This window comes from Amphiprion ocellaris, chromosome 24 (genome assembly GCF_022539595.1).
Source record: "Amphiprion ocellaris isolate individual 3 ecotype Okinawa chromosome 24, ASM2253959v1, whole genome shotgun sequence".
Taxonomy (NCBI): domain Eukaryota; kingdom Metazoa; phylum Chordata; class Actinopteri; family Pomacentridae; genus Amphiprion; species Amphiprion ocellaris.
This window is the reverse complement of record NC_072789.1, coordinates 14,411,675-14,435,320: the sequence shown is the minus strand read 5'-3', so window position 1 is coordinate 14,435,320 and position 23,646 is coordinate 14,411,675. Positions and strand designations below refer to the sequence as shown.

The following is a 23,646-nucleotide window of genomic DNA, read 5'->3' as shown; positions in this document are numbered from 1 at the left end:
GTGACAGCAAATTGGCAAATTCCATTTAATCCTTAGTTGTATTGACCATTGAAATCTATATTCTTCCAGAAAAAGATAATGGCGGCTACTTAATTATGGCAATATGACTATGGTATTGTTAGCTAGCAAGCTGTAACTACAAAGTATAGTCATTTTATTTCATTATAATAGCATATACTTATTTACATAATTGTAATTTTAAGTGCAATGCTGTGTAAACAACTAGCAGTTAAGTGCCATTATTCTGAAGTTAAAAATATAACGAAAGCTGAAGTTAATATAATCTAAAGACAACTTGCTGCGTACCATAAATGAACTGAATAGCTTTGTTTAGTGGTGGTTGTCAGGAGACAGTGTATGCCTGATAAAAAATAGACTACTTGTGTGATAATACAAAAATCTATTTACTTACAAAAGTAAAAAGCAGAATAAAAATAGGTTTCAATGCTGACCTTAATTTGTTAGAACTGCTGAATTCATATAAATCCAAATTATTATCAAATACTGCATGCATCCTTGCTAAGTCTGTTTGGATCGCTCCTCTGAGAGCACTGAAGTGCCGTGGCCTCTCTGTGGTGCCTGGAACGCCTTAAGGCTGGCATGACTGGAGTACGTTGGCGGACGATGACACACTTTTCAGAGCAAGCTTTATTATGGCATAGAATCAGAGGCCACCCACTCACAAGCTGGAGCCGGTGCCTTGATAAACTCAAACCTGCTCCTTCGTACCACACATGTTTATGACTATATTGCATGTGCAAAAACACACACTGTTTGATGCTAAGTGCAATGTAATATAAGCATCATTCTGGGTCCGAGCTGTCAGTTTTCTTTGTGTTTTTCTTCCCCTGACACACTTTCTAATTCACACACCATTTGACTTGTGCATCCTTTGCTCTCACTTTGATTGTCGTCCTCCTCCTGCTCAGGGGTTGTACTGTGACATTCGCCAGCTGGTCCAGTTTATTAAGGAGGCCCATGGAAACGTGTTCCGCAGGGTGGCACTGAGTGCACTCTTGGACAGCGCTGAGAAGGTCACCACGACCAAAAAACCCGATGAGAAGGAAGAGACGAAACAGCCTGGACCCAAGAGGTAGTGGCCAATCGGTGGCCAAAGATGGTCTAAACAGCATGTTCTTTTGTCCAATTATAAAATCATTAAATATAGGTTCATGACTGTTGAAGTATCCTTGAGCATAGACCTCAAAATCCTTCCCCTTATATGTGGCAACAGACTATTTTTCCTCCAGTCACAATGACTGGTTGTGTAAGATTTTACTTTGAGATTTCTCCCTTTCTGACAAATCAGAGCTACGCTTCTCATCACTGCTTGACTTTTTGTTTTTTTTATGTTTTTTCTGTCCTGTCTGCATCTGTTTTACTTGCTTGAGTGATTGATTTGATGTTCTTATTTCAAAAATAAGATGGCTGTAGCACATTGGAGAGCCCTGCCAGGAGGCACCTTTATTGCCACTTCATGTGACTACCAGACTAGAAGTCACATGAGAGCATTAAAGCGATGAAATGTCCAATGACTTTTATTTTATTACTAAGTTTGGATGAATTAAATTATTATTTGTCAAGTTATGCTTTTAGGCTATAAGGTTATGATTTCCGCTTTGAAGTGGCAGTACCCAATGTGCTACATCCATGTCCTCTGGTCATCCAAGTCCACTAACATAAGATGTGACTTACGGTCGCAGTTGATTTGTCAGAGGAGCTTACTGTCTTGTCATGTACAGAAGCTCACATAGCAACCACAGCAGTTTGTCTTGGACTATAGGAAACATGCAAAAACTATACAGAAATCAGTGCATGAGTTTCCCCCTAGAGGTGAGTTATATGAAATACCAAAAAAAAAAAAATCATAGGTAAATGAAAGGATCAATACTAAATGTCATTTCACTGAACAAATAACACTTTCAGCTTTTGTGGGAGTCATCACTGCGTCAGGAGAGTTCAGTTGGTGTCTGAATCACATGGCCTGAGCGCTCTGTCTGTGTGTTGGGGTGTGTGTGCGCGCAGGTCAGAGGCGGGTGTGTCCGGGGAGAAGGGTCAGGTGTCCAGTGCTGCAGATGAGTGTCGCAGCTACATCTCCAGTAGACCCCCCCAGACCCCCGAACAGTGAGTGTCCACCTCACAGCATGTCCATATAGCACCATCTATGTCGAGCCCAGCTGCCATTTCTCTGCTCAAAATAGGAAAACGTCCTGTTGCTTCTTCTCCCCCTTCAGTAAAGAACAGGCTACAGTGCTGAACATTAAATTCACATTTTAAAAAAAACTGTAAAAACTGAAGTTAAATGTCTGTTTTTTTAAATATTTTTATTCTCATGTAAATATTCAAATCCTCTAGTCCTTCTCACCTTTTGTTAACCTGCAGTGAAGAGCAGATTCCGGGTGCTCTGCTGGGCAGGAAGGATTTTTGGAGGAAAATGTTCAAGTCGCAGAGTGCCGCCAGTGACACCAGCAGCCAATCAGAGCAGGACACTTCAGAATGCACCACTGCACACTCAGGCACCACCACCGACCGGCGCTCTCGATCCAGATCCCGTCGCATTTCACTACGCAAGAAACTGAAGCTGCCTATAGGTAAAGGGGGGTTATTATTCATCTTCTAATTAGCCTTTAACTATTCTTTTTAGAGTCTTAACATAAAAAAGTAGTGATTTTTAACTGATACATGGTGAAAAAGCAATAAAAGACAAGGCACCTAATATTATGAAGACTTGCATTCCTGCTTATTAATTGAGGTTTAGGGGAGGCAAAAAAAAAAAAATCTAAGTGCTACTGTGGTTGTCAGTGTAGCACTTTCAGTTACACATATCTATGCAAGTAAAACTCTTGTGATTAAAAGGTTTCACGTATGACATTTTATTTTTGGTATGTTCTGAATGCATAAAACTGAATGTTCTCATCTGGGCCATAATGCAGCAATAGGTACTGATTCTAATATGTATTCAAGATCTTATGCACCTGTTGTTAGGGTTTTTTCCCCCCACTAACACATGATAAATGTTACATTTTATGTCAGATGCTTCCTGTCAAAAATACTAGATATGCTCAAGAGATAGGCAACCAACAGGAAGTGTCTAACAAAGCTTAGAAATTATCATATCCAGTAGCAGTATACATTTCCATGACCATATATCATTGCATTTGATGTCACTTTAAAATCCACTCTAACATGATGTGTTTTGTATGTCCAACATTGTAACACTGCCTGCCGTGAGGCCAAGTCACTTCATCTATTTGGTCTGTTTTGTGTTCCTTTTTGTGCCTTAGCATGCCGTCGGACTGTTCGCCTACCACTCACTCTCTCTGTCTTACGTATGTGGATGTAGAACCATCTTCATACAGTACTTGTGTTATGTATGTTTGTGTTCGTCATCTCACACAGTGTGCACGGCGTTCCAGACCTGGGTCAAATTGTATTTGCAAATCATAAATCCAAGGTGCATCTTTGTAGGGCATAAACTAGCCTTACAAACAAATGAACACAGGAACAATGAGCTACGCAGCTACGGCAGTAAAAGCTAGTGTTAGCTGATGACATAGCCACAAGGATCTAGAAAAAAACACAACCAAAATCTCAGCTGTTACTTGTATTTGCGATAGTATATTTTCATTGCACATAACTGAAAAATAAAACATGGCTGTGTAGGTACACATGCATTGAAGATCATATTACCCTGTATTAAATTATATTTTCATTTCTAACATTGACTTTTATTCATCCATCTATTAGCGACACCCACATACTATATATAAAAGACGGGCATATTTTCTGGGTCTGAGAAGTGAAGCCAATGTGGAAGTTGCTTAAACCTGCATTCTTTGTGACAACCAACAGGGGCGTTTCCTCTGGTTGCAGAGGGAAATCTGATTGTATAGAAGTCTTAGAAAATGACCCTTATTCTCTCTTGATCTGTTACCTCAGTAAGCATTTTCCAAATGGATTTAAGGTCTAAACACTAGTTTGAAGTGTCCTTTTAGACAGCATAGTGTTTATTATGGTCACAATTAGAATAAAATAGACAATAAATCAGGACATGTTTTAGAGCATGGCTGCTCTATTGTTGAACATAGTTTCTTGAGTTCCTCTACATCCATCTTTTATAAACAGTCTGCGGCTACACCTGTTTATCCTATAGACTCTACAGTGTCCCACCAAACTTTGGTCAATTAACTATGCTGCATGCTTCATATAATATCGATTATTTTGGAAATTTTTAATATTGATGTGGACAGACATATCAAAAATAGATAGATTTAAAACTGTAAATAATTCACTACAGTATTCACAATTTACAGGTATTATGTAGACTTTGTTCGAGTAATTTCTTTTGGGTATAGCAATCATCCTAAAATGGGATTAAATGAAACCATTACAACCATTCTGTCAGTTATGCTGTTTGCCAGTCAGCCTGAAACACTTTAAACCCTTTTGTCTTAGTTTCATTACTTTTGTACTTATCACTCTCTGACTTTATGGGGAAGCCTCTTCCATCTGGCGCCTGCTATCTGTGAATGTATTATGAAACTGTATTTGCAAATACCACTCAGCCATGGTCTTCTGCAAGCAATAAAGTCAAATTTGTACCTTTTCTGCACCATTTTTGAATGCACCTCAGTCTGTGAATCTTTCACTTTGAACACCCTGAATGTGTGTATCTGTATAATAATGAATGAATGCTCTTGCTCTTGTTTGCCCTAAACTTCCTCTATTCAATCCTTGTTTGTGTGCATGTATACTTGCATTCCTAACCCAGTGTGTACTGTAGATTTATAGCTTTACAAATTGGTTCTGAAGTGTTGGATGTTTATGTGTATTTATTTATTTTTTTTAATTCATGTGTCTCCAGGTAACTGGCTGAAGCGCTCCTCTCTTTCTGGACTGACTGATGGGGTCGAGGATCTGCTGGATATCAGCTCAGTGGATCGACTCTCCTTCATACGTCAGAGTTCAAAGGTCAGACAGTTACTGACTTTTTTTTTTTTTTTTGCTGTTGTTGTTAGTAGTTTTTACCGAATCTGATTTGAACAAACAGTTTGTTTATGGCATATTTTTAAGTGAGACATCTGGAATAAATGCAATTTTGGTGAAATATTAGAGTTTTTAGGAGTAGATTTGGTTAAATTTTCCACTTGGTCAAAGGTTCGATGACTGTTGGAATGTTAGACAATGTGACTGTTGTTGTTCTTACAGTTTCTTGCCCTGATAAATTGCAGAATTTTGGTGATTTTTTTTAAAAAAACAACATGCCTCTTAAACCTGCCTATGGATTTTGGGATTAGGATGGTAAAATGCAAAACATTTAAAAGAACCAAATTACATGAATAGAAAATCTATAGACTTGATTTTGGATGTTTTGTCAAAAACTGTCTGCAAAAACATTTGAGACTTTTTGGTTTTGCTTGCTATAAATTGCCAATGGTTTGACTTGCTTGCGGATTGCCGTGTTTGTATGTCTGTGCCTGCATGTGAATTTGTGCCAGGTGAAGTTCACCAGTGCTGTGAAGCTTACTGAAGGGGGCGTGGCAGGGCCGGAGTATGGCAGGGACGAGGAGGAGAATTTCTTCAAGCGGCTCGGTAAATGGAGGTCTGGCAGGAGGAATCCATCCAAGCTTCACCACACAGAAGAGAAAGATGGTAGACCTCCCCCACCCTGGGGTGCCCCTCGCCCACCCACGCCCATCGTCCTTTGTCTATTACTCTCTCTTTCTGTCCCCGCCTCTGTTTGTCCCGTGTGGTGTCATGTCTTGTATCACCTCACAAGTCGTAATCTACCTCTTCCGTCCACCATTCTCCATGTCAGTTCCGCCGGATAGCTGCCTGCTACTTTCTGTCTGCCTGAATGTATTATTTTCAACCCATCAGTGTGTCCAGCACATTTTGTTTTGATCATTTTTCTGAATGACCAGCTTCAAATTAGCCTCCAGAAAGTTTGTGTGCAACAATGCATTGATGACACTTGAACAGAGCACATATTTGTTGGTTGCTTTTAGGGGAAAGATAAGGAATTAAGCAATTATCCTGTGATTCAACATAGGCATTTAGCAGGCAGGGATGCTGTAGCAAATAATGTACTTAATATACAGAGTTGCCATCCCCAGCCCCCTCATCCCCACTCTCACCCAACCGTCAAAGCAGATGGCTGCCTTCCCTGAGCCTGGTTCTGTCGCAAGGTTTTCTCCCCTCCCTATTCTGGGTTGTTTTTGTTCTTTCCCACCATCGCTTACAGGGAATCCAAAGGTATCTTTGGATTGTTTGGTTTTCTGTTCTCTGTATCTAATTCGTAAGGTCAGTACCTTATTATGCTGAGCGCTGTGAGATGACATATGTTGCAAACCTGTGCTTTATGAATAAAATTGAATTGAAATGAATTATGGGAATTGTGGGCCCATACTAGTAACTACAAATAGGGTATGTTGACCTCTGCTGAACTGATATTTGATCTCTTTTTTAACTCTTGTAAGTCCTCCGACGTTATTGAAGTATATTATTAAATTGCCATAACAGCTTTAAAATACATATATGTAATGTAGACATATGCATGTTTTATTATACTGAATCATTATCCTCTCTTTAACAATAAGAACAATCCTCAGTGTTCAATTTGTGCTTGAGTTTGAAAAACTTCAAAATGTCACACTTCATATTCAGATCCTTCATGTATATCAGTGCAGTGTTATTCTCTGACTTTTCTGTACAAAAATTGTGCAGAGATTTGCTATAAATATCCCAAAGCCAGACATTCAGATGTGTTCAAAACCCCACTTCTTATTTTAGTTTACTCAAGTGTTAAATAGCTACTCTCCATAGGCAACATTCAGTTGTTTGCAGTTGCCTAAAGGTATCATCCTTTCTAAAGAGAACCAGCTTTATAGCATATGATTAAAAAAAGATATATATACGTATGTATGTACAGAACTCTGATTTAATTTCTTAAAATTGTCCTGTAACTTTGTCTTGTGTGTTACCAACACTACATTTCTCTCTTTCCCACTATGCATGTCTTATTCTTTTCAACATTAAACCCACTCCTCCTCTCTCTTTCACATGTAGTGAAAAGAGGGGACAGCAGGCGGTGTCTGACAATAACTCATATTTATGAAACCATCTTTCTGCTGTAGAGCATATTTCTGTGCTACGTCAAGCATGATGCTGTCAGTGCTCTCTCCGTCTCTTCTGTGGTGACGTCTGGTGGTATTTTTCAGTGCCTGAGTCTCAGTGAAGTGATTAAACAGACTAGTCCACATACAGCTTTCTGATGTGCGGCTACAGTTACACTTGTCATTTCAATGTTGATTTATTGGATGCCATTATACAAAATATATTATACAGAATGTATGAAAATGTCCTTAAGCTTCAAAATCTCAGTTTTTTTACTGCTCTCCTCATCAGTTTTGTCCCGTTTTGTGAGACCACACGGTAAATTGAAAATTCAAGTGTAACCTCTGCCGATGGCTGTGTGTCATCTCTCACTCAGCTTCATTTGTTGGTGGCTCTTGTATTTAAGTGTCCTGGATGGTGATATTTCTTCATGCAATGTCTGCATATTTGTAATATTCAGTGCAGTCTCTACTTTTCCGATGATATAACAAATATACTTTTTTCCCCCCAAAAAATTCTCTTCACTGTTCTGTCATACACTTCTCTTCTCTTCTCTTCTCTTCTCTTCTCTTCTCTTCTCTTCTCTTCTCTTCTCTTCTCTTCTCTTCTCTTCTCTTCTCTTCTCTTCTCTTCTCTTCTCTTCTCTTCTCTTCTCTTCTCTTCTCTTCTCTTCTCTTCTCTTCTCTTCTCTTCTCTTCTCTTCTCTTCTCTTCTCTTCTCTTCTCTTCTCTTCTCTTCTCTTCTCTTCTCTTCTCTTCTCTTCTCTTCTCTTCTCTTCTCTTCTCTTCTCCTCTCCATCTTGTCCTCCAGGACCTCATGGTTTTCAGGAGCGTTTAGCAGCCAGTCAGGAGGCCATGAAGAACAAGAACGTGGTGAATTTAGGAGCCATCCGACAGGGTATGAAACGCTTCCAGTTTCTCCTGAACTGCTGTGAGCCGGGAACCATACCTGATGCCTCCATCCTTGCTGCTGCTCTGGACTTGGTAGATTTCACTTTAGACACAATGAATTACTGTAAACATGCCAACATTGGCTGTTCTCTGCACTTAAAAGCTTCATGTAATGTCTATTCTTCTGCTTCTCTCAGGAAGCTCCAGTTGTGGCCCGGGCCTCCCTTTTTCTTGAATGTGCCAGATTTGTTCACCGCTGTAACCGTGGCAATTGGCCAGAGTGGATGAAGGGCCACCATGTAAATATCACCAAAAAAGGCTTGTCCAGAGGTCGATCTCCTATTGTGGGCAACAAAAGAAACCAGAAGCTGCAGTGGAATGCTGCCAAACATTTCTGCCAGTGGGGAGACGTGAGTCAAACATTTCACCAATTATTTATGGTGACACTTATAATAAGACTTCATTAACTGCTTGTAATGATTTTAACCTACTCAGGCAATAGGCACGCGACTCAGTGAACTCTGTCACTCGGATAGCGAGAGCCCTGCCAACATCCTGGGTTATATTTATGATGAAGAGACCAAACGGAGAATGAGAAAAGAAGACGAGGAAGAGGATTATTTAGATGACAGTAAGTCAGAACAGTGTTTAATGACCTGGTTTTGTTGATGATTTAAAAAATAATCTAGATTCCCTTAAATAATCACCTCGATGGAGTGAGCTGAGAATTCATGATGTTACCCAAGAACAGGAGTATGACTAGTAGAATATCTGTACAACTTAGAAGTTCATTTGTTGACCCTGAGTTTACTTTTGCTGTCCAGCTACAAAGTTTAATGACAAGATTTTACTTTCAAAAACTCATTGTTTATTTTTTTTATCTGTTCCTGCTCAGACACAGTCAACCCCACAAAATGTGGCTGCCCCTTTGCTCTGAAGATGGCTGCTTGCCAGCTGTTATTGGAAATCACTACTTTCCTGCGAGAGACCTTCCCCTGCTTACCACGACCACGCACTGAACCACTTGTCGTCAGTAGAACTCTATTCCTAATTAAAGATAGTGATACTAAAAATGAAAACATATGAAAGGAAAACAGAACATGAATAGCTAAAATTGTCAAAAGCATGCAGAAATGAGTAATACTAAGATGCTCACATGTTGGCTATAGGATCTGGACAGCTGCCGTCTGCGTCTGGACCCAGAACTCGGGCGCCATCGCTATGAGAGGAAGATCAGCTTTGCAGGCATCCTTGATGACGAAGATGGACACGATTCGCTCAACAGCAGCAGCCATACTCTGAAGTCTGACACCACTGGTGAAGATAAAAAGACACAGGAGGCTCAGGGTGAGACCAGGAGTCATTAAGACTGGGTTATTTGGTTTATTACTGCTCCCATTTGCTCATTTCTCATTCATGATTTTAGATAATCTCTCCCCACTTCCCTGCTCCCCAGCACCAATTCGGAAGATTCGGATTGGAGGTTCCCGGTTGCTTCAGATCAAGGGGGCCCGCAGTTTCCGTGTGAAGAAGGGTGGCTCCCTGTCCTCAATACGTCGAGCAGGGAGCCTGAAGAGCACCAAGCTGTCTCGGCAGGACTCTGAGTCCGAAAATGAAGAAGGGCTACTGTCACAAACACAAAGCAGGGACACTGTTACTGACATTGGTAAGACGTAGATGAAATATGTCAATGCTGGAGACATACGTAAGGTTGCTCAGTCTCTGAACATATTAATTAAATGATGACGATTCATTAAAAAATGCCTAGGATTTTAATGTAGATATGCAGACTTTAAAAGAAGCTAACTTATTTTCACATAAAAGACTGTTGCCTGGTACTGTGTACAGTATAAGCTTATAGGTACAACAATAGACACCATTGCCAGTATATGCTGGTGTGCACTTCAGAAGGATTTTTTGGATGTTTTACAACACAAAAGGGTATTGTTTTATGGTAAATGGTGTTCTCTGTTGTGAAATAACTGAAAAATGAACAATTCTGGAGATTTTCCACCTTCCAACAAAAAAGAATAACACAGAAAAGCAACATTTCAATTTCAGCCTCTGCCGAGGCCTTTAACTCTTAGAAATCGATGGACGCATGCTGCCTCCAAATTCACATCTCTTCTTTTTTGTTGAATAGCTCTTAAAGTCTTTGTTGCATTACAATGTAGCACGTATAAGATAAAACTGCAAGACTTGGCCTTTTCAACAATGATAGTGCATAGATATGTTAATATCTGTATTTGATTGCAACAGCAATTATGTTCCTAAAACAATGCAGTTATTATCATTTGAAATAATGGAAATCCTGGATTAGCCTGAACTGTTCTGGGGGAAAAAAAGCATACAGTATGAACACAAACATTTACGATAACAAAGATAAGAGCTTAAAAGTAAAGGTAATGGAAAAACCTAAAAGATAGACCGGGGATCCTCGGTTTAATGAGCACTGGATTATACATCCAGGCATGTTCTTCTGTCACAAGTGACAAAATGACATATTTAACCATATGGGCGTTGTTGATTAATGTTGCAGGCAGTCCCTTCAGCACCAGTGAACCCAGCATCGAACCAGAGGGTCAGAGCTCAGGAGGAGCAGAGGACAACTACCACCGCAACATGTCCTGGCTCCATGTATGTCTGTCAGTATCTGTGCATAGTGCTGCCTGTGTGTTCCTTCCTTCATACTGACTTCCCCTCCTCTCTCCTCGCTTCTTTCTCTCGGCACAGATTATGATCCTGCTGTGCAACCAGCAGAGTTTCATCTGTACCCATATCGACTTCTGCCATCCACGCTGCTACCAGCACCACAGCCGCTCCTGCGCCCGTCTGGTCCGTGCTATCAAGCTCGTGTACGGGGAGTCGGTGGACAGCCTGAGAGAGGACAGCGCCTCCTCCGGCAACATTGGAGGACGTGCAAAGAAAAACAAAGAGGTGAATTTCAAATTGGCAGCATAAAGGAATGAAATAAGAGGCTGGGTTGGGTTTTTTTTGGCGGGGGGGTGGCGTTTCTTGCTGATTTATTAAAATCTTTTTGCCTTCAGTGTTCAGACAAATCTTGCCTGAGGACCCCGTCTATGAAGAGAAGACCCACTGACTCCAACACAGAAGGAAAGAAGGATACAGGCATGCTGAAGTATATTCGCAACCAGGTGAATTTGTTTATTGTCAATATAGGACAGGCTGAAGTACTTTATCCTTTTCATATCTACCATTACAAAAAAAAAGAAAATATGTAGTGTTTTCAATCTTAAAGATATAATATGTCAGATTTATGCTTTCAAATATTAAAATGGTGTATGTTTTGTGTACATTTCTAACAATGTTCAAACCTGGAGCATAAAGTGACATACCTTGAATATCAGTTTTTTAAAAAAGTAAAAAAAAACAGTAATGACTTCTTCCATGAACACGATTTCCGCCAGATGTCATATCAGACAGATTCTTATTGGCAATTGTGTGAAACACAACAAGTCCCATGATCCCACACTATGTCATGACATCATCAAACAATGTCTTTTGTTATTATTTTGATTGAAAGACCCCAAGTGAGTGAAACTACATGCTGTGTGTTTGAGTAAATGATGTATCTGTCTTGTAGATTGTTTTTATTTTGTAGTTGTTGTAATTTAAAGGCTCACACTAAAGGCCAAGCATTGAATAAGTCTCTGACAGAGTAATGTATTTGTACAAGTGTTTATATTTATTGCCACAAAATACACATTTGATAGAAAATGTCAGGGTTCCATTCATCCCAAAAGGAGATACCCAGATTGTAACTGAGAATCCGAGAGAACCAGGGGAGGCAAATTGCAGGTCACTGCACTCTAAATGGTCACATACATGTTAAATAACACAGCAACAAAAACAAAGTTGGATCTCTTTACTAATTGGCTGTTGTTTGCCCACAGAGGATCAAAATAAGGAAGTGACTAAAATAGCATAAATGAAACAAACAATTAAATAAAAATAAATAAATAAAAATAAAATGAGTTAGTCCACCATGCCAACTAATTAACTAAAACAAACAAACCAAAAAGTACAACCGGAAGCACAACCTTGAGCAAATAGTGCTACATCCACATAGGAAGTTAGGAAGGAAAAGACAATATGAATGCTGATTTCACCATGATTTTGTTTCTGTATGTGCTGTTTTTTTGCACACTCAAATGATAACTACACAGCAAATTTCTTATTTTAAATGAATTGCTATTGCAGGAATCTTAACAGTTTAGCGCTTTACCTTTTAACCTTATTTACCGTTTTTATATGGTTGCTCTTGCAGTTTCGGGATTTTAAAAATTGAATCTAATTACCTTTATTTTGGTGTCTTTCAGGTGATGAGCTTATCACCAGCTCCTCTTTCGCTGCTGATCAAAGCAGCTCCCATTTTGACGGACGACATGTATGGAGATATTCAGCCTGCAGCCTGGGAACTCTTGCTCAGTGTGGATGAACATATGGCAGCTGCTGCTGGTGAGTCGACCATCAGGCTGTGCATCAGCGATCTGTGGGTCACCTCTGTAGTTTGTTGTGTCCTACGCAGTGTCTAAATGTCTCATTCGCACTAAGCTGACATTCGACCTCAGTCAGCTTCATATCCTAAAAGTCTCCATTTTCTGAGTTTTCCTGGTTCCTGTCTTAGTTCTTTCTGCCTTCCATCATAATTGACCTTTCTGTATCTCATATTTTAAAAATGTCTGGTAACCTTTTCTCCAAATGAATCACTCTTTTGCCCTTTTTGTCCTCTTCATCTCTGCCTCTTTCCCATGTCTCCTCTCTCTTGTCCTGTTTACTCCCTTTTAAATGCTATTTCACCTCATTTTTCCTTCACTGCGCCCTCTCTGAATCCCCTCCAGCTGCCATGTTCCTTCTGTGTGCGGTAAAGGTCCCTGACGCAGTGACCGAAATGATGATGGCAGAGTTCCAGCACCAGGAGGCTTGCCAGCGCATCAACTCCATCCTGAAGTTTTACACGCTGTGGCGTTTCCGCTACCAGGTGTGGCCTCGCATGGAAGAAGGAGCCCAGCAGATCTTTAAGGTAAAGAATAATATGGCGTCATATCAAGTTTCTCTGAAAGTTTATCCAGAAAGGGTAAACATTGGTTTTGAGAGGCTCGGTGTTTAATTTAGAACACGCTGTCCCACAAAACTAGCCTATTTTGATCCATTTTGTGCTATAATTGTCTTTGTTTTAGATTCCTCCACCCAGCATCAACTTCACTCTGCCATCTCCAATACTGGGCATGCCTTGTGTCCCCATATTCGACCCACCCTGGGTGCCTCAGAACACTGGCAGTGTCCAGGACCCAATCAATGAAGACCAGTCTGTAAGTGTGAGCCCCCGTTCAAATGGGTTACCTCATATGCAAATATTTGCTAACATCATTTTTGTAACAAAGACTTTGAAAAACAGCTGTAAGATTTTCTCATTAAAAAATGTATGCACTGACACTGTAGTCAACCAAAGAAGGTTTTAGCTGACTGAAATTTTACATATTGTTCAACCATTCTGTTGTTTGTTGGGGAATAAAATGCAACATTATAACCTTATTAGTCTAAATTAACAGTAAGATATTTTTTTAAAAGTTGTATTTGCAGCAATATTAAATAATTTTAACCTCGTTAAAATACTGAAATGATAATAACAGACTCAAAGAGATATTTGTTTTTAGATTACATGCCATGTTGGTTGTTGGGCACTATATGCAAGCTGCTGTTTGCAAAGTTTACACTCGACATTTGGCATTAGTTTTAACACAATTCAGACACACAGACAACTTCTTTGACATTGTGTCAAATGGTTTGGAACCGAGTAAATGTTGGGAGAGTTGTTCATATATAGCCTCCTGCTCCTGCTGCCAAAAATAATGGATTAATCCAGGAAGACTTATGAAGGCCTTTCTCTTAATGAAATTGCGATTGTACCAATGACAAATTGGTTGGCTGACGGCGTATCAACCAACAAAGCAACCAAATGACCTGGACACTACAGCCCTAGTATGCACATATAAGTGAATCAGAAATGTTACAATAGAGACCAGAAAATTTGTATAGAGCGCATTACTAAATCTGACTGGAGTTAAGTGAGAGAGAGTATTGTTCTGTAATTTGGTGGGCCTGTCCTTTATACCACGAAACCCTTTAAGAACATCTTGGTTTTTAATTGTAGATATTTTATTTTGAAAGTTATTTTTAGTCCCGCTTAGCCCCACAATGTACCCAAAGCAGATTGCTTCAAAATACAGGTTATTGCTAAGCAAGTGTAATGTGGACAACTGCACCAAGAAATCTGCTAATGTAAATGAAATATATTGAACACATTTTTGAGGTTAGAATGATGATTTAAACTAGTAAAACAGATTTCTTGGTGTTTCCTTTTACTTTATTTTTTTTGTTAAAAAGCATGATTATCAAAATATGTTTTGTAGATTTTGATGACGACCTGCGAGCACATGTTCTATAATTTATCTATCGACTGTCTTTGTTTTTAGTACTCCACATTAATTCAGTCAGTCCATACCATAGTAAGTTGGTATTTCTGTCCGGATGTTTGTGCTGATGCATCTTGTTACCTCAGATCATTAAATAGGAGGAGGGAAAATTGACATCATTGAGCCCATTGGGAGCTGTAGGTTTTCATCATGGACCAGAAGCGGGGGCAGTTTCATGGGTCATTTCGGATAGTTGCATCTTGAGCAGTGAAACACACCACATTTAAAAAGTGTTCCAGCCCTTGCTTTGATTTTAAGACAAAAAAATAATAACAGCATGCATCGGACATACAGACATTTTGTGTGTTGTGCTGTTGATGCATGGTCATTGGATGAGAATGACTTTGCCGTGTATGTTTTTCATATCATGCGCTCAGCCTGTTCAGATATGTATGTGTTATGAGCACTCATATGAATGCTGTGAGGCATTTACTGTACACAAGATACAGTAAATTCTCCATATTCCAGTCTGAATACATTTGTGTCACAATTTGTCATGATTGAAATCATTCCTATTCAATACTCAACAGTGTTCTTTATGATGCTCAGGACGGCTTTAGAGCATGATATCAATGTGCTGGAGGAGAGTTACTGTATTAATGTGTTGTCCGGTCATTTTACATTACAAAATGCTCCTCAGATGTAACCATAAGCCTAGAGTAGCTGTGCACACACGTTCCTGAAAGATTTGAACGGCTCATTTTGAATCTTTTGTATGTTTACACCTGCTGTTCTACTTGCATGCAGTTCGATCAACTCCTCGATGCCCTTTCCCTCCTTGTAGAAATCCTTCTCTGCGCGGGCAGTGTCGCGCTCCCACCAGCGTGCTGAGCACATCCTAAAGAACCTGCAGCAGGAAGAGGAGAAGCGGCGTCTGGGCCGCGAGGCCAGCATCATCACGGCCATCCCCGTGGCTCAGGAGGCCTGTTATGAGCCCACATGCAGCCCTCCACCCGAGCAGGAGGAGGAAGGTGGGGCTACCAAGCACAGAAACACCTATTGTACATGGATACACAAGCATACACAGGCACTGATTAATGGGAATTGGCAAGCTGCTGATAGCTCTGTACCCTGATAGCATGTTGTTTTCCCCCTATCTGTACTGCTTATATTTGACATTGATCCCGCTAGCAGAAGAAGTGGTGAACCTGGCATCCCGCCGTCTGTCCGTCAGCCCATCCTGCGCCTCCAGTAACTCCCACAGAAACTACTCTTTCCGCCGGGGCTCTGTATGGTCGGTCCGCTCACTGGCCAGTGCTGAAGGTGTGAATTTTTATTTTTCCCGATGCCGATAAATTCTTCTGCTTTTTTATTCTTGACCTGAAACTTAAGCTGATCTTCCTTTGTTCATTTTTTTGTTTTTTGGCAGATGAAGAAAATACAACAGAACACACTCCTACTCACCACATGCTACAGCCACCTCAAGCTGTCTTCCCAGCATGCATCTGTGCTGCTGTCCTACCAATAGTACACCTCATGGAAGACGGGGAGGTTCGAGAGGACGGTGTCGCTGGTATTTGGCATTTTATAAAAAGCAGTTTGTCTTTAGATTCCATGAGTAAAAATTCATTTTCTAATAGATTCATAGATTCTACCACAAAAATATGTATTTGTATTTTTTATAATGTGTGGGAAAACATTTTCTTCCATGTTTCTTCAGTGAGTGCTGTTGCCCAGCAAATCCTCTGGAACTGCCTAATAGAAGATCCAGCCCTGGTTCTCCGACACTTTTTGGAAAAACTAACAGTGAGCAACAGACAGGTAGGCAAACATTTGAAGAACATACACAGATTCAAATGCAGGAGATGTACTTTTTGACATTTGAGATCCCCTCTAGTTTAGTGTTGATGGCAGTTTTGGAATTAAAGTTTTTTTATTTTAACCTTTACACTTACTAAGTGAAAAGCCACGGACGCTGAGTTCACAAGCTGTAAGCGGAAAACATAACAAGTAAGATGACTTGCTGCTTGTTTTTTTATGCCAGGATGAGCTGATGTACATGTTGAGGAAGCTCCTGCTCAACATTGGAGATCTGCCCGCCCAGACTTCTCACATCCTCTTTAACTATCTGGTAAGGCAACAGATAAAACTCAGCTACCTTTTATGCATTTTTCTGCATTTATCTTCTGCAGTCTTTCACTTTTCCATCACTTCTCTCAATTAATCTCTTCCTTCTAGGTGGGACTGATTATGTACTTTGTGCGGACTCCGTGTGAATGGGGCATGGATGCTATCTCAGCCACACTGACCTTCTTGTGGGAGGTGGTTGGCTACGTGGAGGGACTTTTCTTTAAAGACCTGAAACAGACCATGAAGAAGGAACAATGTGAGGTGAAACTCCTGGTCACTGCATCCATGCCAGGTAAACTTGCTGATATTAAGTGACAATTTTAATGCTAATAGTTGTACAGATATTTTTTTTAAGTAATATGTTAACTATTAAATCCGTTGACTATTTAAATGAAATTTGTAAGCTGAGACAATAATTTAATTTATTAAGTGAATGACTGCATTTTTGGTTTTGTTTAACTTCACATTCCACTGAGATTTTAAAATGACCGGAAACCTGGGAAAACAGGAAAAAGTAATATTTTATGTCAAACTTCCTAAAATGTTCTCTTGTGTGTTGTTTTTTTTTTTTTTTGATGCAGGAACCAAAACATTGGTGGTGCATGGGCAGAATGAATGTGACATTCCAACACAGCTACCTGTCCATGAAGACACTCAGTTTGAAGCCCTGCTGAAGGTAAGGACACTGAAATGGACTCAGACTTGACTGTATAGTGAGAATGCAGGCATTCATTGTAACTAGAAACCTGAAAATACTACACACTCTCATAATGACAGTTGGCCAACTGTCACATGCAATAAACCAAAGTGAAATTCAATGGTATAATTATTCTTAAATTTGTGTCTTAGTATCCTTGTGTTCTTCTTATTTATATTGTATATATAGTGTGTATACTTCGCCTCTTTAATTTATAGCTGTGTTCTCTTGCTTTTCTTACTGTCACTTTGCTGCTATGATGTTACAAATTTCCCCTTGTGGGACTATTAAAGGATATTCTATTCAATTAATATGACTTAACCTCTGTTGTCTCCTTTTTGTCCAACCAGGAATGTCTTGAATTTTTCAACATTCCCGAAGCCAGATCAGCACATTACTTCCTCATGGACAAGCGATGGAACCTCATTCATTATTCAAAGGTAGAAACAGTTAAACTGGCTTTCTTTGGAGGTCTTATTTTACAGGATTTTGTTAGTTAGTTGTTGAGAAATACAATTACTGTCTAAGGCCTATTCCGCATGTCGAACTTTTTTTTTTCTTTAAACAGGGGTTTTCCTTCTTTGTTATCAAAATGCATAAAAAGTGCAAAACACTTCCAAGATCATGCCAAACCAACATGCCAGGCCAGTTGTGTAGTATTACTTCAAGATTATGTTAGAGCTTACTTTTTGGTGTAGCTAAAGAAAAATGAAATTTATTGACATGTGAACCATGGACCATCTAATATACAACACTACCAAGGAAGGTCTTGGGCTAGACTGACTTTTCATGGATTAACATTTTTGAATTCCTATCAGTACAATGTTGCCGTCTCTCTCATGCAGACATATGTAAGAGACATTTACCCCTTCCGGAGATCAGTCTCACCTCAGCTCAACCTGGTCCACATGCTGCCAGAGAAAGGACAGGAGCTCATCCAGAAACAGGTATGAAATTAGTCTTCTTAGAATAGCTTAGGGGAAAGCAAACCAGATCTTACAACAGTAAAAACATGATCTGAGTGTCTATGGTTTACCTTACCTCGTTTTTTTCTAGGTGTTTTCCCGTAAACTAGAGGAGGTTGGCCGGGTCCTCTTCCTCATCTCCCTCACACAACACATGCCAGCTGTGCACAAGCAATCCCACGTCTCCTTGCTGCAGGAAGACCTCCTTCGCCTGCCGTCCTTTCCACGAACTGCCATTGATGCAGAGTTCTCACTGTTCAATGAGCCACAAGGTGAGACAGACACCAACTACATCATCAGACAGCTAAACATAATTACAGTTAATGTAAGTTTTTAAGGGCAGCAAATGTTGAAGTTATTTTTGCTCTGACCACCATCTCCTCACCCTATATCTCACAGGAAAGGAGCTGTTTGGCTTGGACACCCTCCACAAGGTGTTGTGGATCAAACTTCTGGAGGAAATGTTTCTGGGCATGCCAAGTGAGTATCCATGGGGCGACGAGATGATGCTGTTCCTCAATGTCTTTAACGGGGCACTGCTGCTGCACCCAGAGGACAGCGCACTCCTCAGGCAGTACACAGCGACTGCCATCAACACAGCTGTTCACTTCAACCATCTCTTCTCCTTGAGTGGTTACCAATGGATCCTGCCCACCATGCTGCAGGTACAAATATGTATGAGTATGATGTCTTGCTATTCCTTTTTGTTGACAAGATTGGTTGTTAATACTGACTGTTGTTTGTGACAGTTATTGAATAGCGGGCCTACATACTGACAGAAACACTGATTCTTTTATTGTAGTCAGACAATTTGTCATACCATACAGGTCTCCACTACTTCAAAAACACTGGAATTAAAATATAAAGAGAGCATGAGTAGGATTCGGGAATTACAAATGTGAAGAGAGAACTGGTCAAATTTGGTTCAAGATTCCAAATAGCTGCTAAGTGGTTCAAGAAAATAAGCAGATAAATCTCTGCTCTACAATATGAATATGTTTTATCTTAGTGGCCCAAACTGTGTAAATAATATCAATCTTCTGAATCCAGACATTACATTTATACAGTCGACTATGAAGAGGCAACATCAGCTGTATTCTAACAATAGAATCAAAGGAGTTTCAGTCCTGAAATGTCTAAAAAAAATTGGGATTTTTTATATTTTTATATCATAGATTTACCAGCAGGCTGTAGATACCTGCCTCCCACCCTTATCACAAACCTGTCTTTCTTAGAATTTGTCCTCTCTCTACTGCTGTGACAGGTCTATGCTGACTATGAGAGCAACCCTTTACTAAGGCAGGGCATTGAGTTTTGCTGCCGGCAGTTCTACATCCTCCACAGAAAACCCTTCATCTTGCAACTGTTTGCCAGCGTGGCGCCGCTGCTCGAGTTTACTGTAAGACTTCTGAGTAAACACATTCACACGTATTCAAATGAAACAACAATCAATGGGTAATATTGGGTAGTGGGTTAAATTTGTATTCTAGGATTCATACAGTATGTGAATTGCTCAAGTGATTTTCACTGACTTCACCACCCATCCCAGACCAGCACCAGTACTGGCTTGTCTAAGGGAGTGTCAGCCCAATGTCTTTTCGACCTACTGGTCTCTCTGGAGGGTGAAACCCAGGACGCCCTGGATGCCCTGGAGCTCGTCAAGGCTGAGAAACCTCTGCGTTCTTTAGGTAAGCTTAATGTGCTCTCAAAGCTGTCATAGGCAGGGGTTAAATCAGAAAGTAAAGACATACCAGTTGTTTTGTCGCTCAATTTTGATGCCCAGAAACTCAGACTAATGCCAGAATTAATTAATCTTGAAAGCACTCCTATGTCGGCTTATCTTGCATCATGTAAGCCTAGAAACCAACCCTTGGAAGTTTAATCAGCCTTCATGGAAAACTCTGAATATCCTCTTAATTGTCCTGCAGTCTACGTTGCTTTGTCAGTGCCTTGTATGTACTTGTGTGTGTAAACAAAACTAAACTGAGGGCCATCTTTTATTTTATTTTTTTTTAACACAGATTTCTGTTATGGCAATGAGGACTTGGCCTTTTCTGTCAGTGAAGCCATCAAGCTGTGTGTCACTGTGGTTGCCTATGCCCCTGAATCCTTTAGGAGGTATAGAAAAGTATCACTTCTTTTTCTCTCTCTCTTCTTATCTTTAGCTTTTCTACAGCATTTTTTTTCCATCATAATGCTCTGCATGTGCCTCTCCAGTCTCCAGATGTTAATGGTGCTTGAGGCCTTGGTTCCCTGCTTCCTTCAGAAGCTGAAGAGCAACACAGTCACAATGGAATCTGCTTCAGTTGCCAGGGACGAGATTGCAGCCATCGCTGCTCTAGCCACATCTCTGCAGGCCCTTCTCTACAGCTCTGAGGCCCTCACAAGGTTTGTCTTGAAACCAGAGCAGGACATGAAAGTGTCTGAGCTGCTTTCAGTCCTCACAATATTTTATCTTCACCTCCTTCACAGACCCATGACTGCCCCCCAGATGTCTCGTTGCGATCAGGGCCACAAGGGTGGCACTACAGCAAACCACGCCATGTCCGGAGGGGTTAACACCAGGTGAGTTGTTAGAGATGATTTAATTTCCCTTGTTTCAGGCTCAGAATATATGGCTACAGTGCAGTACTGGAGTCTGAGAGCCAAAACTGAGGGGACCTTCTTGTTTTGCAGAGACAACCTTCACCTTTTGGAGGAAGGCCAGGGCATGCCGAGGGAGGAACTGGATGAGCGCATCGCCAGGGAGGAGTTCCGCCGTCCACGGGAATCCCTTTTAAACATCTGCACAGAGTTTTACAAACACTGCGGACCCCGACTGAAAATCCTCCAGAACGTTGCAGGTGAGCCGCGGGTCACGGCTCTGGAGCTGCTGGACATCAAGTCCCACATGAGGTAAGAAGGTTTTCTCATTATTCATTTATTTCCAAGTGTCCATGAGTTTCACTGATCAAAGCACATAAGACAGTTGTTCTCATTCAACAGTTTCCTGACCAAGTTTTCCCTTGACTCATTGATTCACAAGTTTTTACCACCTACATCTTCTTCCCAATACAGTCATATACAGCATCACATGCAGCTGAATCTCAAAAATCACTTTCTGCTACTCATAAGATCTGAAAATGGATCTTGAAATCAAACAGTGGCGGATTTTGCAAATGTAAAATAATGCCATAGGAAATCATTTTTATTTTCCTTTTTTCATATAATTTCACATGATTTATATAGATTAAAAACACATCCACTTGAATGAAGATCATATCAACTAATTTATGCATGGTGTTTGTAGGTACTACGAATTGAGAAAAAAAAATACAAATGGAGGATAGCAGTATTTCTGTCCCGTTTTTCACAAGCTTTGGATATATCAGATATATCTTTCATATATAGACATATAAGAAAATACAAAAATGTAAAGAAAATCTTCACTGGACAAAACAAATCTGACTGTCAGCTTGTGCTTACTTTTCTCTGACCAAACACTGAATTAATCAATCAATGAAGTCATAAACATAAGGAAATTAATCCGTAGTAGCAGCCTTATAGCTGATAAAAGTTCCTGGATTTTACATTTATTGTAGATGTAATATTTTGAACTACTATAGAGATACTTTCAGGAGAAAGCAGAAATATCCCTTAAAAAGAATTTTGCACTGAATATGTGTCTGGGTGCCTCTTTCCCAGGCTGGCAGAGATCGCCCATGCCCTGCTGAAGCTGGCACCCTACGACACCCTGACGATGGAGAGTAGAGGACTGCGGCGCTACATCATGGAGATGCTGCCCATCACCGACTGGTCATCGGAGGCCGTTCGACCTGCCCTGATCCTCATCCTCAAGAGGCTGGACCGCATGTTCAACAAGATCCACAAGATGCCTACGCTCAGGTGCGCTCGCCCACAGGCACTATGCACCAGGTCTGTTGAATACAATCCCTCTTCTTTCTCTGTCTCCCTGTGAGTGTATCGTGCTGTGCCAGTGCCGTGGTGTGTACAGTAGATAACCGGCTTCTTGGCACTGTCCTCTGTAGCGCTGCCTCCGTGGGTGCTGTACCGTAAGTGCTGCTGTGGTGTGTTTTTCCGTGGGTACATGTGTGCTTCTGCGTGAGGAGTTAAATGCATAAATGGGTGTGTGATAATGTGTTCTAACAATGAGTCACTGGCAGTGTTCCCTCCAAGCTGTCCAGTCTTGTGCCATGGAGCAAAACACAGATTTTAATTTCAGCATCACAGTTGCAAGTTTAACTGTACTGAACTCATCTGATTTAGTACTTAAATGTATCATGGTGTCTTTTCAACATTTGTTTACGTCACAACTTAGGAATTATTAGCACTACTCTTCTTTATATAGACTTTTACACTCCTTATGAATTGTCTTTTAATACATGTTTTAATTAGACTTTTGGTCAAGTTGAAATTTGCAACTCAGAAACTTTATGTTCTGTATTTGCCAAACAGTCACAATCAGAAATACTATTCTAGTATTTTAGTAATAATACAAACGGTAATAGTAGTTATGTGGCCATTTCACACATAAAGTGCAGGTCAAGCAAAAAAACCAAAAAAGACGGAAATTTATTTTGAAACCTTTAAACCTTTAAACAAGCTTCAGTAAAATTAAACATCACTATAAAATTTGCATATCCAATTTACCAGTCTGTATATAAAGGTGCAATTAAAAAGTTCAGAGAGAAATTTTTAAAAATCTTACCTGATTTAAGTTTTACCACCATCTCCATCCAAGTACTCTTCTTGATAAAACTCTTCCAGCACTTCTACAACACTTACCTAACTCTCCCTGGGAGTTCTGTTACGTCAACATGTCAAACACCATCTGTTGAATTTCCTAGAGTCTGTCAAAACAGCGATCCTTAAACTTGAATTTCACTTTTGAAATGAGGAAGAAGTACAAGAGGCCAAATCTGGTTAGCCGAACTGGTGGAGAGCAAAAGTTGTGTTGTTGTGGCTGCCTTTCAATATTTCTGTTTGTTTGTTTTAAGGAGTTAGCAGGTTTCCACTGTCCAAGAAATCATGTCCACAAGTTGGATGCAAATCAAATAAACAGAAAACAAGCTTCTATGACAAAAGACTCGACACAGTGAGGTCAGAGTGAACACTGGTCTCAGGTGTGTTTTCACACGAGGATCTGTTCTGTTGCTGCTGTGTTTAGCTGGCTATTTTTGTGAGCTTTGCAACATTTGGTGTCAGTATTGTCTTCAATACAATCACAAAGGTGATGAATATATGAGGGAAGCTCATAATCGAGTGGTAAGTGTTCCATGGGAGCAAATGACGATTAGTTTTTCCACATTTCAAATTAATCTTGCGTCACATTCTCGCCATTTCAAAAGAAGACAAAGAAATAAAATGAGCGGCTTTTCCTCGTCAACATCTTCGATTTCCTTGTCATCTTT

At 40.2% G+C, this 23,646-nt stretch overlaps 1 protein-coding gene across 21 annotated transcripts in view; it reads left to right on the top strand.

The window, feature by feature from the left end:
- Positions 1-23,646, top strand: part of LOC111572256 (protein unc-80 homolog) — a 48,407-nt gene that overhangs the window by 14,253 nt on the left and 10,508 nt on the right. For 4 of the 21 annotated variants that reach the window (XM_055008531.1, XM_055008532.1, XM_055008526.1 and 1 more), the window contains 37 exons: positions 930-1,093; positions 2,026-2,124; positions 2,383-2,591; positions 3,285-3,329; positions 4,865-4,971; positions 5,499-5,652; positions 7,927-8,099; positions 8,204-8,416; positions 8,502-8,637; positions 8,902-9,035; positions 9,176-9,353; positions 9,433-9,672; positions 10,546-10,643; positions 10,740-10,943; positions 11,054-11,161; positions 12,347-12,485; positions 12,869-13,050; positions 13,208-13,339; positions 14,504-14,536; positions 15,288-15,474; positions 15,635-15,766; positions 15,873-16,016; positions 16,164-16,264; positions 16,488-16,574; positions 16,682-16,865; positions 17,155-17,249; positions 17,621-17,710; positions 18,116-18,217; positions 18,327-18,507; positions 18,635-18,900; positions 19,500-19,634; positions 19,785-19,923; positions 20,257-20,353; positions 20,453-20,623; positions 20,708-20,800; positions 20,912-21,130; positions 21,920-22,150. In XM_055008531.1, coding sequence (XP_054864506.1) covers positions 930-1,093; positions 2,026-2,124; positions 2,383-2,591; positions 3,285-3,329; positions 4,865-4,971; positions 5,499-5,652; positions 7,927-8,099; positions 8,204-8,416; positions 8,502-8,637; positions 8,902-9,035; positions 9,176-9,353; positions 9,433-9,672; positions 10,546-10,643; positions 10,740-10,943; positions 11,054-11,161; positions 12,347-12,485; positions 12,869-13,050; positions 13,208-13,339; positions 14,504-14,536; positions 15,288-15,474; positions 15,635-15,766; positions 15,873-16,016; positions 16,164-16,264; positions 16,488-16,574; positions 16,682-16,865; positions 17,155-17,249; positions 17,621-17,710; positions 18,116-18,217; positions 18,327-18,507; positions 18,635-18,900; positions 19,500-19,634; positions 19,785-19,923; positions 20,257-20,353; positions 20,453-20,623; positions 20,708-20,800; positions 20,912-21,130; positions 21,920-22,150 — 5,402 coding nt within the window. The remainder of the gene's footprint in view (positions 1-929; positions 1,094-2,025; positions 2,125-2,382; positions 2,592-3,284; positions 3,330-4,864; positions 4,972-5,498; positions 5,653-7,926; positions 8,100-8,203; positions 8,417-8,501; positions 8,638-8,901; positions 9,036-9,175; positions 9,354-9,432; positions 9,673-10,545; positions 10,644-10,739; positions 10,944-11,053; positions 11,162-12,346; positions 12,486-12,868; positions 13,051-13,207; positions 13,340-14,503; positions 14,537-15,287; positions 15,475-15,634; positions 15,767-15,872; positions 16,017-16,163; positions 16,265-16,487; positions 16,575-16,681; positions 16,866-17,154; positions 17,250-17,620; positions 17,711-18,115; positions 18,218-18,326; positions 18,508-18,634; positions 18,901-19,499; positions 19,635-19,784; positions 19,924-20,256; positions 20,354-20,452; positions 20,624-20,707; positions 20,801-20,911; positions 21,131-21,919; positions 22,151-23,646) is intronic. The other 17 variants (XM_055008535.1, XM_055008530.1, XM_055008527.1 and 14 more) reach the window with 15 other exon arrangements.